Source organism: Mobula birostris, chromosome 12 (genome assembly GCF_030028105.1).
Source record: "Mobula birostris isolate sMobBir1 chromosome 12, sMobBir1.hap1, whole genome shotgun sequence".
NCBI lineage: Eukaryota > Metazoa > Chordata > Chondrichthyes > Myliobatiformes > Myliobatidae > Mobula > Mobula birostris.
Genome location: NC_092381.1, coordinates 77,157,000 through 77,173,204, shown reverse-complemented (window position 1 = coordinate 77,173,204; position 16,205 = coordinate 77,157,000). Strand labels below are relative to the sequence as shown.

The 16,205-nt window shown below is 43.2% G+C and overlaps 1 protein-coding gene across 1 annotated transcript in view; it reads left to right on the top strand.

Moving 5' to 3' along the window:
* Positions 1-16,205, top strand: part of crb1 (crumbs cell polarity complex component 1) — a 155,254-nt gene that overhangs the window by 72,200 nt on the left and 66,849 nt on the right. The window contains exons 6-8 of the mRNA XM_072274555.1: positions 599-1,558; positions 5,371-5,921; positions 7,014-7,179. Of these exons, the coding sequence (XP_072130656.1) occupies positions 599-1,558; positions 5,371-5,921; positions 7,014-7,179 (1,677 nt within the window). The remainder of the gene's footprint in view (positions 1-598; positions 1,559-5,370; positions 5,922-7,013; positions 7,180-16,205) is intronic.

Below are 16,205 nucleotides of genomic sequence, written 5' to 3'. Positions count from 1 at the left end.
TGTAGGGAACAAATTCATGAGGCAATATGATAAACAGAAAGAGAAGAAAAACACAGGAATATAGGAAGGAGGCATTTTATAGCATGGGGCTAGATTGGAATGGAACTAACTCGATTGCTCTTTGAAATTGGTGCCACAGGCTCATTGGTCCAAATGATCTGAGTACAACTGGTTTATCACATACATCATTGATAATCGTTACAGCAGTAATTTAGAATTAGTGATATGTTAGGATTTAAAATTTCCCATCCATTCTACTTTTAACCATGTGGGCTTCTCACCTCCCAAAGGTGTGCAAGTTGATAGGTTAGTAGGCCTCTGTGCTTTACACCAACTGTATTGCTGAGTGTTTGGATCTGTGAGAATTAAACGGGTGTATGGGTAAGACAAAATGGGATTAGTCTAAATGAGTGTTTGATGCTCAAAAGGGACTGATTCTGTAGTGTATAACTATATCATAGCTCAGTCAAAATGGTGACAAAAGGAATTTATGATGGTGACTGTTAAGTTCAATAAGCTTCAGATTTATGCAATATGTACAAAAGTTTTAATGTATTATCTATTAGCAGAGCAAAAATATATTTTCTTCCTTTTCAAGGTTCACATTGTGAAATGGACGTCAACGAGTGTGACTTAAGCCCTTGTCAAAATGGAGGAACATGCCAGAATACCCTAGAGGGTTATATTTGTCACTGTCCAACAGGAAGTGAACAAGAGATATTTTATGGAGGCCAGAACTGTACAGACATTCTAACTGGATGCGAGAACCATGAATGCCAGAACAAAGCAACATGCATTCCTTATCTAAGGGACTCACAACACGGGTACCATTGTCGCTGTGCTAACGGCTATGCTGGCTTGAATTGTCAATTATCAACTACATTTTCCTTTGCTGCCAGTGGACATCTTCATTTTAAAACATCACTTACGGGCAGAAATGAGAACTCGACGAATAAACTTCCTTATCGTGTATTCCTAAGGTGTAGAACTGTGTTGTCCAATGCACTTATTTTTTATAGAGGAACCAGAAAAACATTTATGAAATTGGAAGTACTCAATGGCCACTTATATGCATCTCTGCAAATAAGCAATCAACCGGTCGCAGGTCTTGAGATTTTTAAGAACATAAGTGATGGAGAATGGCACGCTGTGGAAGTGACGTTCAGCAGAAACTTTTCTGTCAAACTTTTGGACAACGCGTGTTTGGAAGAATGCATGATCCTGAAGTTTGTAGGAATGGAGAGTGAGGAATTTGCCAGAGTATTTGAAAACATATTCTTTGGGGGCATAGAGGACAGCTATGGAGGATTTTCAGCAGCCGCCCAGCCCCAGACCTGGTCTCATTTTATTGGTTGCCTTCAGGACGTGACAGTGGAATCAAAAGTAATAGATGTGGGCGCCCTTACAGTTGACTCAGCACTGAATGTGAAGCCAGGGTGCAGCAAGAGCGGTTGGTGTCAGGGCAATCCATGCCAGGGCAAGGGTCAATGTATCGATTTGTTGATCAATTACACATGTGAATGTTTCAGACCATACGTTGGTTGGAACTGTTCTGAAGGTAAATGGTACAATAACGTTTCAAGGTTTTAAGTGAATACTCCACCTTTTCTTAGATATAATGCTCACTATCCGTTCTACATGTTCCTAATAATTTAGTTTCCCAATTCAGTAATAAAGGAACATAAGATGGAGAAGCCCGGAACTTTGCTCCACTACTGACTAAGGTCACTGGTGATCAGATCTTGGCCTTAATCCTTTTTTCTGGATGGTTTCCCACAAGCCTTAATTTCCCAATATTCCAAAACCTGGCTGTCCTAAGTTAATTATACTGCATTTAGTGATTTCAATTGGACATTCTCAGGTAGAACATTCCAAACATTACCAACCTCCTGAGAAGAAATTTGTTCTCATTTCTGACTTAAGTTGTTCTAATATTGTTGATTTGTTCTTAAATTGTGCCTTCAATTAGCGTTGTACAGCACAGAAACAGGCCCTTTGGCCTTACTGGTCCATTTTAACCAAAGTGCCCATCCAAGCTAATTGCTTGGCCGGAATTTAGTCATGATCTTCTAAATATTTACTATCCATGTAACGATCCAAATGTCTTTCCTCAGCCACCTGCTCTAGCAGTTCATTCCACATACATACTGTTCTCTGTGTAAATAAGAAAGTTGCCTCTCAACTTCATATTAGATCTTTCCCCTCTCACCTTTAATCTATGCCCTGTACTTCTTGATTTCCCCACCCCTATTAAAATGACCGAGTACATCCACCCTACCTATACCCCTCATGAATAAATAAGATCACCTCTCAGTCTCTTATGCTTCAAGGCAAAGTCCGAGCCTGTCCATCCTCACCCTATTACAAAATCCCTTGAATCCTGGCAACATCTTTGTAAATATTTCTCTGCACTCTTCAATCACTAAATTCCCACACAAAGAGGACCAAGCTTAGTGTAACTCTATCAAATGCACCCAGAACTATGAGTGTGTTAGTTCATTCTTATTCTTCTAATCTCAAATGGGCACTTACTACCTGTACTTTCCTCATCCTCATCAGACCTAGATTTTCTACTGTTAATAGGATGCATCTATTTTTCTTCTCTGAATGTAGAAACGGAGTATTTGTTCAAAAATGTCTTGATATTTTATTATTTTCTATTGTTGTGCTTCAATCTCACCATCAAAGGTAAACCCATTCACTCTATCCATTTTACATGCTTGAAGAAGATTAATATTTTTTATTGGTTCTTACTCACTTGCATCCATAATCTACCTTCCATCTCTTTAGTAACTTTATAGTCACAAATGTTCAGTAACTTTATCAGTTTCCACATTTTTCCCAATACATTGATTAGTAATAGTATTACATGCGTTTTCTTTAATTTGATAACGTCCCTACCTTCTGTTATTAGCCATGGTTGGATTATCCTTATTGTAGTCTTCATAATAGTATCATTGTGAAATATACTTAAAATGCACTGCTTTACTACTGTCTTATCATTAACCTATTTTGCCAGATTAGTCTACCCTACATTCGTGCCTTTACAATTATTCTTGTTTAAATTTAAAACGCTAGCATCATTCTCCAATTTCTTGCTCTCAGATCATGAAATTCTATTATGTTATGACCACCATTTCCCAGAAACCTATTCTATGTTGGTTCTACAGCATATTGTTTGAATAAATGGCCTCAAATACACTCTACTTGGTCATCCTCCAGGCTACCTTTTTCCATTTGACTTGACCAGTTTACAGGGAAGTTAAAGTTACTCAAGTACTTTTACAAGCCTATATTCACAAAAACCCATGCTGACTTCCTCCAGTGACTTCTTTTCCTTAATATTTTCCGTCTCCACCCAAATAAGTCCTACATCTTGATCTTCTGTACCATGATCATTTATAAACAGCTATTCCATTTATACTTCTCTGTTTTGAAGGTGAAGTACCCAGATATTGTATTCCCAGCCTTGGTCACATTAGTCATCTCTTTGTAATATCGTTTAAATCCTGTTCATTTGTCATTAATACATTTACCATATTGTAAAGGCAGGGTGCATTCAGCTAAATAAACTTTAATTTTGTCTTTCCACCAGTTTTCCTGAATCTGATGTTATTATCAGATGCAATTTATTGTTCTATATCCTGTCCTTTCCTGATGTTCAGTACTCCTATTGCTACTCCGTACAATTGGATTGGCTGTCTCCTTAACTTTCTTTCCCCTTAGAACAGCTAACAAGATTTAGTGTTCTGATTCTGAAGTGCAAAACTATTCCAGATTATTTTTCCTAGAAAAAAAAATCAAAATTATTATAAAATGATGTTGCCAGCAATAAATAGGGCTGCAGATCATAACTAGAAATGTTTCAAATTTTGTAATTAATTCAAATAACCTAAGTCTATTAAAATTAGACATATAATTTTGAATTTGGATATGTTCTTTCCAGACAGTACCTTTACAATTAAAATTTTGAACTCCTCACACTAAACTTCATTGTATTATTATTTCATTACGGAGTACTGTATTAAATACTACTCTAATTAATTGCCATTAACAGTGGCCTATATCTTGTTGGACATGATGTGTTGAAATCTCTGCCCATAGTTCCCACAGGGTCCATATTCATCCAAGCCACCTGAAGAGAAATTACCTTGTTGGCCTTCACGTTCATGTTGGGTGGTAAGGTCTGGATGTTGATTGCAATACATCCGGCATAAGGTAGAGGTCCCAAGCCTGAAAAGGTCCTGTCAGAGGTTATAGCTGGTGTGATTAAAGCCATCACTGAACTTGATAATTTTTACATGACTTTCAGAATCAAAAATATTTAGAATCTGTAAACATGAAATAATAATTATTGGAAATAATAATTTGAAGTAAATTAATTATGACTTCCCCTTTGCCTCCTTACCCCCAAACTTAGAACGACATTGAAATGGCTGTGCAAAAGTAAATCAGCCAACTAGTTTGTAGACTTGCCTACCTTTCAGCATGATACTGGGAAGTTTGAGCAAGACGGAGTTCCATCATTGGACTCCATGTGGAGTTCAGCAACAAAGTGCAGTGACAGACATCAGGTCACTTATCGGTCAGTAAGTCCAGAACACTTAGCACGTGCACATACTTTGGAGGCTTGAATCACTCCATTTCAAACATTTTCCCTCTGAAACATTGGTGGCAGCCAGCAAAATTCATCTGTGTTTTTGAGGTGCATCAATGACAAACCTATAACAATCCAAGTAGCCAACAATAAATAGAGTTACAAGTCATCATTAGAAAAGCTTCAAATTGAATAACTAAAGGTATAATTTTGAATTTAAAACAGGTTTGTCGACCAGTAGAGTCCCTTTACTGTAAATATGTGTTCTTGCCACTTTAACCACCAGATATTCTCATCTCTATGTTAATCTTGACATCTGAATTTAACAAGTTCGATGCAAACCATGTCTAAGTCACAACAGGGTTTATTGGAAAGTGATTCGATCTTCAATTATGGGACAAGATGAGCAAGAGTGAATCAGCTGCCTTTTGGATACCCTGCCCAATAGTCTTTTACTTTGACCTTAATTTTAAAAAATGACAGAATACAAAACTGCTGAATTTTGTTTAACATGTTTTGTATGACCGTGCAAGACCAGCATATATCACAATGCTTAGTTAAACACTGTTAGATTTCACTTAAATTCATCTGGTGCATAAACCCTTAATATATGCGTTTGTTTTATTTTAATCAATAATGCTAGTCTAATTTCTTTTGGGGTAGAAACGGATGCAACTCTGTACATAAGCAAATTGGTCAGTGACTGAAGGCTCGTAATTGATTCAGACGACGTTTAATAGTAGAGCATTCTGCCTTTTGATTTTCTTCAACAGAATTAATCCCTGGTGGATTTGGCTATGAAGATTCCAAAAGCTATGCTTTGTTTGTCATTGATGATGATCCAGGAGAAGAAGTGAACATATCCATGTTTGTTCGCTCTCACCAACCAGATGGTGCGTTATTGATCCTGAGGAACAATAGTGTTCTCTATCTACAGATGGAGTTGGAAGCCGGCCATGTGGTAGTCCGACCTCACTTGTCCAAACCTCTCACAAGTGATCACTACATCACGGACAGTAAATTTTATTTAATAACTGTGGAAATAAAACAAAACGAAATGAAACTTGTTCAGAAGGGACAAGTGGTAGGTCATGTACAAATTCCTCCAATTAGAATTCGAACTGGTGATGTAGTTTATATCGGAGGCTTGCCAGATCAGCTGGAACATGCTCAAGACACAAGACACTTTGAAGGATGCATCCAGGATGTAAAGATCAACAACAAGAGACTTGAATTTTATCCCATTAGTATCCCCAAGGAGACTTACAGTAACAGAATACTTGTCAATATAACAAGAGGCTGTAATGGCAACAACACATGTAAGGTACAGTATACTGATTACATCATACATCTTCGTTCATTGAGTTTTATCTAATTGATTTGAAGACAACCAATTATAACTAAAATATCAGCACAGCACCATAATCTCAGAGCAAACAAGTATTTGTCATGAAGCCAACAGTGATGGAATCCATCATTTGAACTACAGTGGATTGTGGTTAATTGGGACCAATAAACTTTGGTCTAATAGAGTACCTGCCTCAATGAACCAAAGTTTCAAGAAAATAGTTTAAAAAAGGTACAAAAAAGACTGAGTAACGAATTAAGTGTCTAAATGAAATACAAATTAGCACATTACCAATACCACTGCAGTGCTATGAAACTGTGTATTAGTTGCTCACAGTTATCGACGGAGGAATGAACCTCGTATATGCTGTTGTGTTCTTTTGAAGAAGATCAGTCTAGACACCTAGCAGATAATAGACTGCCTTCATACAATGTTTTTGACAATCATATCCTTCAAATCTTCATTTTCATTGTAACATTCAAGATGATTGTCGATACTTTCAACTTCTTTGTAGTACCTAACTTGTTGAAGGAATGAAGTTATTACCGGAATCTACTGTATTTTCTTCTTCAAAGAATTTCAGAGACTCTTAAATCAATTAAAAATGAGGTAAACTGATTAAAAATATGAAAAAATATATTTACACATATTTTGGCTGACCTGCAAAGTATACCTTGCCTTCAATTCTTTACCAAAATGCCTGTAAGTGGTAGGTACATGGAGTCAGTATAATTTAGAACAGAAGAACACAATTCAGATTTCATAATTATTACCACTATGTATCTAAATATGAAGATATACAGTGCTAATAGTGATAAAAATTTTGCATGACATACTGTCTAATTAAATCCTAAAAATTATTTAAGCATTAAAAACAAATGAAGGTGCTTATTGGTATCAGAGACTCAGTATGCAGTTCTTACAGGGCAACCTATTAATACAAATACAGTTCTTTGAAAGGTAGACATTCCCCAGAGAATAAATATAGCACATTTTAGATTTGGTATCTAGAATTGAATCTGCCAGATATAATTTTTAATTCTGTTTTTTTTTTATTTGTTTACCTAGTTCAGCCCTTGCTTGAATGGTGGAACCTGCTCTTCCATCAAGGATGACTTTGTCTGCAACTGTCCTTCGAATACCTCAGGAAAAACCTGCAACCAAGTCCAGTGGTGCCAGCTCAATCCATGTCCACAAGGTTCAAAATGTCACCTGATCAGAGATGGATCTGATTGTGAGTGGGGAATTTCCCATTTTTCTCAACAGTTGTATTCTTCTAAGCTCAAAGTAAACTTTATTATCAAGGTATGGATATGTCATGAAATACTTCCCTGAGATTCGTTTTTGTAGGCATTCCCAGAAGAACAAAGAAGTACAATAGAATTAATGAAAATTGGCAAATCGCGTAATTACAAAAAGAAACAAGTAATAATAAAAATAAACAAGTAAATAAATAAAACTGTGAATATGAGATGTAGAGTCCTTGAAAGTGAGTTTACACTTTGAGAGAGGTTTGTTAGGAAAGGAGCAATATCACAAGTTCATTACAGTTTTTGCTCTGTAGGGGGAGTCAGCCAGTAAGCTGCTATGGAAGTGCAACTGGCATTGTGGAACAGAAAACGGAAGTGTTGTTAGACATTTTGCCCCATTGGGTAGCATTTTATTTTGTGTCATCAAGTAAACATTAATCTAAAAGTGGGAATCACTACTTTGATCATCATGATAACACTCACAACACACTGGAAGAACTCAGCAGGTCGGGCAGCATCTGTAGAAATGATCAGTCAACGTTTCAGGCCGGAACCCTTCATCAGGACTGAAAAGGGAAGGGGCAGAGGCCCTATAAAGAAGGTAGGGGGAGGGTGGGAAGAAGGCGGCTGGAAAACACAATGGGTAGTAGAAGGAGGAGGAACCATGAGGGAGGTGATAGGCAGCTGGGGGAGGGGGCAGAGTGAAATGCAACTTCCAGTAATTCCCTCCCCCTCCCTTCCCCTATCCCTATTTCACTTTGCCCCCTCCCCCAGCTGTCTATCATCTCCCTCATGGTTCTGCCTCCTTCAACTAACCACTGTGCTTCCCCCTATTCCTTCTTCACCTTTCCTGCCTATCCCCTCCCTGCTTCCCCTCCCCCACCCCTTTATCTTTCCCCTTACTGGCTTTTCACCTGGAACGTACCAGCCTTCTCCTTCCCACCCTCCCCCCACCTTCTTTATAGGGCCTCTGCCCCTTCCCTCTTCAGTCCTGACAGAGAGTTCCGGCCCGAAAGGTTGACTGACCGTTTCCACGGATGCTGCCCGACCTGCTGAGTTCCTCCAGTGTGTTGTGAGTGTTGCTTTGACCCCAGCATCTGCAGAGCACTTCGTATTTTTGATCATCATGATTGTTCCTACTTTATTGCAGAATAAAGCAGATTACATATTGAACCAAGCTTTCTTCACTGAAGGGTAAAACAGTCCATCTTTGGTGATTTTTGATAAAAACAACATGGGGATTCCCATGGCGCTTGCTAGTGTCTCAAGGCGGCGTCAACACGCAAAATACAAAGATGATCAGACTCTTTAATGAAATGCCAGGTCACATTGAACTTGAGAGAGGATTTACCATATTTCCAGATTTTAAATACACACATTAAAACAAAAGAAGCTGTAGCAGTTTTTATATTTTGATTTGAAAATGGGCATTAGGACTCACCCTCTAGGTCAGAGGTTCCCAACCTGGGGTCCTCGGCTCCCTTGCTTAGTGGTATTGGTTATGTTTTGTAACTTCAAAACATTAAAATAATTCAAAGAAAGACATGCCAGTCCAAAATGTGAGTCTAACTTCATCTTTTACTTTAAGCGAGGCATGCACATATCAAGTGGTAGTATGATGTATGTAATTCATATATTTATACGTATAACCTGTAATTAATTAGTTAAATGAACATGAATGCTTAATCAATCAATATATATACATACAAGATTAGTCAAATATTATTGAAATATTAAATACACAACACTCCTCTCTGCTTAGCTATAAACTCCAACTCAATATAGAAAGCATCTCAACGATATACACTGTATACTATATAATATAATCACTATATACAGATATCCACAGTATAGCAAATTTTAAAGTGTACCCTTTTGAGGTGTAAAGATTTAATTGCTCTGGGGGATTTTTTTTACTCTTGTGGGATAAAACCTTGCCTGACAAGGGGGATCCCTCTGCTTGACAGGAGAGACTTGTGGCTGTGAACCTATCTCAGGTTCTGGGGCCTCCTTTGTGGTAGTTGTAGGTGTTGTCACTGAGACTGCAGGAAGTGTTTTAAACAGCTGTGGACACCTTTCTTGTCCTTCTCTCAGCTTTTCTCTTTCTTACTCACATTCTTTCTATCTCTTCTTTCCTTTTCAACTTCTTGTCTTTCTTTCTCTTGCCTTGCTTCTTCTTCCTAGGATGTGTATCTTGATCTTGGGAGAGTGCAATTAGTTCACTGGAGTATTCTCTTATTAATCCTTCTATTGATCCCTTTACAATCTGATCTCTCCTCTTGGTTTCTGCATCCACAACATCAACTGACAAATCCTCTCTTTTCTTACCTGCATGGGCTCCTTTCTTTTTGGCCTTCTGTTGATCCAGCTGGGCTTTGGTCTTTGCATCTACTTTTACAAACAGCTTTTTGTCTCCTCCTGGAAGCTCTTGTAGTATCATTAATGAACACATAGTAGATTCTGGTTCTTTATACTCACAAAAGCCGAATGCTTGTGTAACTCTTGGTTCGGCTAGCAGCTTAATCTAGGGGTCGATAGCTCTTGACCTGGCCGAACTTAAGAAATCTCGTTTGGGTGGATGCTGCGATGTGTACCTTGTTACAAAACAGTACCACGAAATAACAAACAGTACACAATATGCGATTAAATGATTGAGCTTTATAATTCTTAATTTGACTATATGGTTAGTGAAGAAGCAAAAAAAAGAAAAGGGCCCATTCTCATGAAACAGTCTTATGCGCAATGTTGGAGCTCATGGTGCAGTCCGCTGGTTTCCTGTGGACCTCCTCCAAGCGTAGCCGGCCCTCAGACCCTCACTGTAAGTCCACTCTGTCTGGTGGTCTACCAACTCTCTCCATTTGGGTCTTCTCTCCTTATCGCTTCCCAAAAAAAGACTGTGAAATCCCTTTTCCCAGACCCACAAGAAAGAACAACATCCCTCTCATTGGGTAGCTCCACATTTCAAAGCTCCATTATCTCTAGTCGTAACCCAAACATTGCTGCTACAGAGAAACCATTATCTTTGCGGTGAAACCTCACAGCACATTATACTCTCCATTCCGCCCCCCCAAACCAAATTTAGTCATGTCTTCATGACGTTGAGATAGTTCGCCAACTCTTCCTGCAAAACACAAAGTCCAATCCAGGAGTAGAAGGCAGTGACATAGCTCCTCAACACGGTAAGAGTCACACTCTGTTCCCTTGGTGTTACGTAGGCCAGCCTATCCAGTAGTCTGCTAATTCACTGAGACCTCCGTACCCCCTCACCTAACTCTTCAGGTTCAGTCAGAACTGGGGATACTTCCGGTCTACCTGGCAAGGCCTCCCCTCACCCATCACTCGTGCCTACCTGCAATTCAGGTCCCTCAGTCCTGTGGCCAAGCCCCACTTCATCCCTTGCAGGATCCTGCTGCAATCCAGGCTGTCCACAGGTAGCTCCACCCCACTTCACCTAACAGCGGGAGAAGGGCTGGAAGTCTCTCCCTCAATCAATGGAGAGTTAACAAAAGGCAGATATCCAGGTCTTCATCCTCTGAATCAGTATCCCCCTCAGGGGTGGGGGGCCGGTCTAACCTCGCCTGCTGTGGGCCCTGCAATCGCCCCGCATTTCCAACGGGTCCTCTTACTAGGTGTAGTCTCCAAGTCAGGCTCTGGGTCTACCTGCACCTCTTGACCCAGAGGCAGCAGGTGGTTCTGATGGAGAATCTTGACAGGCCCATTCCCATCCTCTGGTTTCACCTGGAAAACCGGTAGGTTTGGCATTTCACTCTCCACCACATAGGGCTTAGCTGCCCAACAGTCTGCCAACTTATTTTTCCCAGGTAGCCCGAATTCCTTATGAGGACCTGGTCTCCTGACAGGAGTTGAGAGAACCTTAGCTTTTGATCATATCTCCTCTTATTTCGGCACAGACTAGAAGGGCCAAGATGGTCTGTTTCCGTGCTGTAATTGTTATATGGTTATATGGTTATTTCCTTGATTCTGCTTGGCAACCATGATCCTGGCTAATTCATAAGCCCTTTTCAGCTTTCTTCTCAAGTTAGACACATACTTCAGATAAGTCTTTGGTGGTAAGTCGCCCTCGTCAGTCCCAAAACAAAGATCAATGGACAACCTCACCTCACACCCAAACATCAGATAGTATGGCGAGTATCCAGTAGCTTGTAACTGTGGATCAGGTGTCCAATATGTTGACTCCACCTGCTCTCCTTGCTGATCTCCAACATCTTGAGCATGTCTAGCAATTAAACCTCTCGGGCTAGGGATCACCCTGCGGATGATAGGGCGTGGTCCTCGACTTCTCAACTCCAAGCATGCCTGGTAAGTTATGGATGAGTCTGCTCTCGAAATCCCATCCCTAATCACTATATATCCACCTGGGAAGGCCATGATAAATGAAATATTTCTCCCAAAACATTTTGGCCACCATGGACTCCCTCTGGACTTTGGTAGGAAAAGCCTATGCATATCTTGTGTAGTGGTCCGTGATGACTAAGACAATTGCCGCATTGCTGGCATCAGGTTCTATTGACAGGAAATCCATACACATCAGGTCCAGGGGCCCTGCACTCTGCAAGTGGGACAAATGAGCTGCCCACGCAGGCAGTGTCTTCCACCATATGCATCGAATGCACGATTTGAAATATTTTTCGACCTCTGACTTCATTCAGGGCCAGTAAAACCGGTCTCTGAGCAATCCATAGGTCTTTTCCACCCCCAAATGTCCAGAATCATCATGAAGTGATTTCAACTCCATCCTCCGATACTTCTCCTGTAGAACCAGCTGACAATGCCGAGGTCGGTCCGGGCGTGACGTGACCTGGTATAAGATCTGGTTCTGCAACTCCATCCGAGGCCATTCTCTCAGTAATGGAGGCACAACTGTGTGTTTCGTCTTCCCTGCCTGAGCCATGTCTCCCTTTTTGACTGCTGACCAAATGATACCGTTGCCCGGGTCGTTTCGCTGAGCAGCTGCCACTTCCCCAGAACTCAATTCCGGCAGCTGATTCGCCTTCAGAGCTGTCATGTTACACTAAACGTGGGGAATGGCATCATTGGAAGCTCCCATCTGCCTTCATGGTGATTGCAAACTGACACAGGGCCTCCACCCCCAGGGCAGGAACGCTGTCTCACTCCTCGTCCCTGACCAGTCCCTCATGCACCCGTCAGTGTCATCAGGTGGTGGCTGGGAACAGACCCAACTGCAAGACACAGACACTGAAGTACTAGGGACAGGACTAGGATACAGGGTGAGGGCTAGGACATGGACATGAAAACTGGGAACCTGGAACAGGACCGGACAAGAGAGCTAGGAGCCTGGGCTTGGACTCCGAGCCAGAGACTGGACAAGGACCCAGAACCTGGGTCTTGCCTCTGGCTCGGACCCCAGAACTAGGCAAGGACGTGACTTGGCTGGCAGGCAGGATGAGGCTGGAGTCTTCAGACTTGAAGCGAGGCTGGAGACCAGAGGCTTGAGGCTTGGGGTCTTGAAGCTTGACTTGGGGCGAGGCTCGAGGCTTGGGGGTCTTGAAGCTGGGCTGGGGCGAGGCTTGAGACCAAAGGCTTGGGGTCTTGAAGCTCCTCCCGGGCAGGGTGCGGATCTCCACCCGACGGAGGCAAGGGACGGGAGGGGACAGAACCAACCATAGGGTAACGGCAAGACAGCCTGGCTTACCCGACAGAGGCAAGGGACAGGAAGGGAGCTAAGGACAGGGTGGCTCCAAGACAAGACTTCAGGTGAGATGAGGCGAGAATTACCAGCAAGACAAGGCAAGGCTTCAGGCAATGCAAGGTGAGACAAGAACTTCAGGCGAGGCGAGAGTTAACGGCAAGACAAGGCAAGGCTTCAGGCGAGGAAACAGAAGGCAGGGATAGGGATACAAGGAGAAAGGACAAGAACAATCCAGCAGCCACGCCCTGGTTTCTGGAGGTATTTATGCAGCCAACCCCAATGAGAATCAGCTGCCTCAATTAGTGCTCAACAGGAACAGAAACAGGGTAGACAGGAAAACCTGGAGCAAGGGTCGATGGACCGGACCATGAACCGGAATGCGGACTTCACGGACCGGACCATGACAGTCAGGACAAAGCATCAGCATCAATGTTCCTGCTTCCCGGCCGGTACTTCAGGCTGAAATCATAGGCAGACAATGCCACCAACCATCGATGGCCTGTGGTATCCAGTTTCGCTGAGGTCAGGATATGTTAGGGTGTTGTTGTCCATTCTCACCTCAAACTTGGCCCTGAAGAGCTAAGCACTCAGCTTATCCACCACCACCCATTTCAATGGAAGAAATTCCAACTTGTGCGTGGGATAATTTTTCTCGGAGGGCAACAGGCTCCGGTTGACAAACACAACAGGTCTCAACCCAATGCCCTGATCCTGATACAGGACACCCCCCAAGCCCTCTTAGCTGGCATCCATGTGCAGTATATACGGTAATCGGGGGTCCGCAAAAGCCAGCACTTAGTGCCTGGATCAGCAGCTCCTTCAGCGACTGAAAGGCCTCTTCACATTTTGCATCCCAACTTGGTCCAAAGGGCTCCAACGGCTAAAATACTCTCCACCCTCCTGTCCTTTTTATCCCCCTCCCTTTCTTCCCCAATGGAGGGTAACTGCACAGAAGCTGATTCATCAGATGACTCACTTTCGTGTAGCCTTTCATGAATCTCTGCTAGTAACCACAGAAGCCGAGGAACAAGTGCAGAGTGCTCACACTCTGGGGTCTTGGCCAAGTGGTCACAACCTCTGTCCTAGCTGGACCTGTAGCTACTCCAATCCGTGAGACTATGTGCCCAACATAGCTAACAGATGTTTGGCAGAACTGGTACTTGTCCAGGGAAAGTTTTAACCTTTCAGCTTTCAGGTGGTCCAGCACCTTCAGCAGCCTCACTTCACGTTCTGCCAAGGTGGATCCAAACACTAGGAGATCATCTGGATACACCAATACCTCAAGCAAGTTCATATCCCCCACCATCTTCTCCGAGACCCGCTGGAAGGTTGCAGGAGCTCCCGAGATGCCCTGGGGCATCCTTTCAAACTGGAAAAATCCCAGAGGGCATATAAATGCCATTTTCTCTTTGTTGGCCTCACTCTTGGGGATCTGGTAATATCCACTCCTCATCCAGCACACTGAACCACTTCTCACCACTCATACAGGCCAACTCATCTTTGATCCTCGGGACAGTATACTGGTCAGGGACAGTGTGCGTGTTCAGAGTCCCATAGTCCACACACACACACACACACACACACACATCTCTACCTTCCCATTCTTCTTTCAGGCCACTACTATTGGGAACGCATAGGGGCTTCGGGATTCGGTGATGATCCCAGCTTCCTTCAACTTACACAAGTTTTGCCGAGCGTCTTCCACCTCTAAAGGGACCAGTCTCTGTGACCGCTCTCTAAACGGGGTGTCCTCGGTCACCCGGATAGTGTGACAAGTGCTCTTGGAACAACCCACATCAAACTCTTCAGTGGAAAAGATACCTTTCAGCTTCAACATCTTCTCTACCAGCCTCCTCTTCCAACCCACAGGAACCAGGGAGTCCCTGAAGTTGAATGACTCAGCGGTCAACTTTCCCCCTTTTTCCAATAGTTTCTCCCCAGTTTGCCTCACAGGGATGCTAGACATTAACGTCACCGGGAACAGATGCACCAGGGGCATCCCCCGCTTGAAGGTGACCTCCCTCTTCGTAGTGTTCCTGATAATCACTGCCATCCTGTGTTCCTGTACAACCGAGGGCAATTCTGCAATTCTGGCCTCACCAGTACCCCAGCAGGAAATCCCGACTCCCCCTCGTGGTCGTCCAGAGCATCCACTAAGAGGGCTTCGCCCTCAGGCACTCTGGAAATTTGGGGGTCCCCATCACTCTCACTACTTCCCCGGGGCGTACCATCATTGGCTTTATCTGGGTGAACCACACAGTCCCTCGTCTAAATTCAGTATCTGGCCTGATGCAGCCACACATTTCCTCAAAAGCAGCTCAAAACACTGGGTGCACGGACAATGTTCCCAGAAAGCTCTCGCCGGCCTTCTCCCTGCAGGCCCCCATAAGCCTCCTCACAAGAGGGGTGTTGGTTCCACCAGAATTGAAACACTGCCCATCTCAACAGGGTCTGGACAAACCAGCACCAACTGTATCAAGAACCTCAGACACTCCCACATCGGCCTCCGAGAACTCCAGTTTCACTGACAAATAACCGTCCTATCGATAATCACCAGCACTGAGACCCCAAATCTCCAGTGCATTGAATGGTGTCAATGGTAAATGCTTCAGATACCGGTTGTAAAACGAACAGTACAACAACATGACCTGCAACCCAGTGTTGAGTATGGCTTTAGCATAAATACTCTCTATCCGTAGCGACACACTGGAGCATGGTCCCACTAAACCTTCAGGAATTGGGCCTTTCGCTTTCAGGGATTCCTTTGTACATTGCTGGGAACATGTTCCCCCAGTGACACCAGGCCATTCCCTCATTGGGTCTCCTCTAAGTTTTCCCAACGACTCTCCCTGCTTAGGTACCCGGGGGCTCACTCTCCTTCTAGTGTGACACCTGCCCACAGCCCTCCAAGTTGTTCGTCCCCCTGGGGAGTCTGTTCCCCCATCAGCTCCATCATATGGGGGTGTCACACCTGCTGATAACAGCCGACATATCTCCGTTCTCAGCTCTGGACAATCTCCTCTACCGCTCCCCGGGGTAGGCTATCTGTGGTTACTTCAGGGGACTGCTACGGAGGACTGTACCCTGCTTTTGGAGCTCCTAGCTATCTGATCCACTCTTAACTGATCCACTTTAGCTGCCTGAATGACTCCTCTGCGCTACAAGCAATTTAGCTGCCTCTCTAGCTGAAAAATGTAAGCAGAAAGCTTCTCCCCCTTCTCCTGACGCATGTTCTGAAACTCCACCATGAGCTCCAGTGGGCTTCCTATTGGGCAAAAAGCATTGTCCAGTGCTTGCATGTAATTGACAGCTGTTGCTACTGGATACCGCAACCTGACA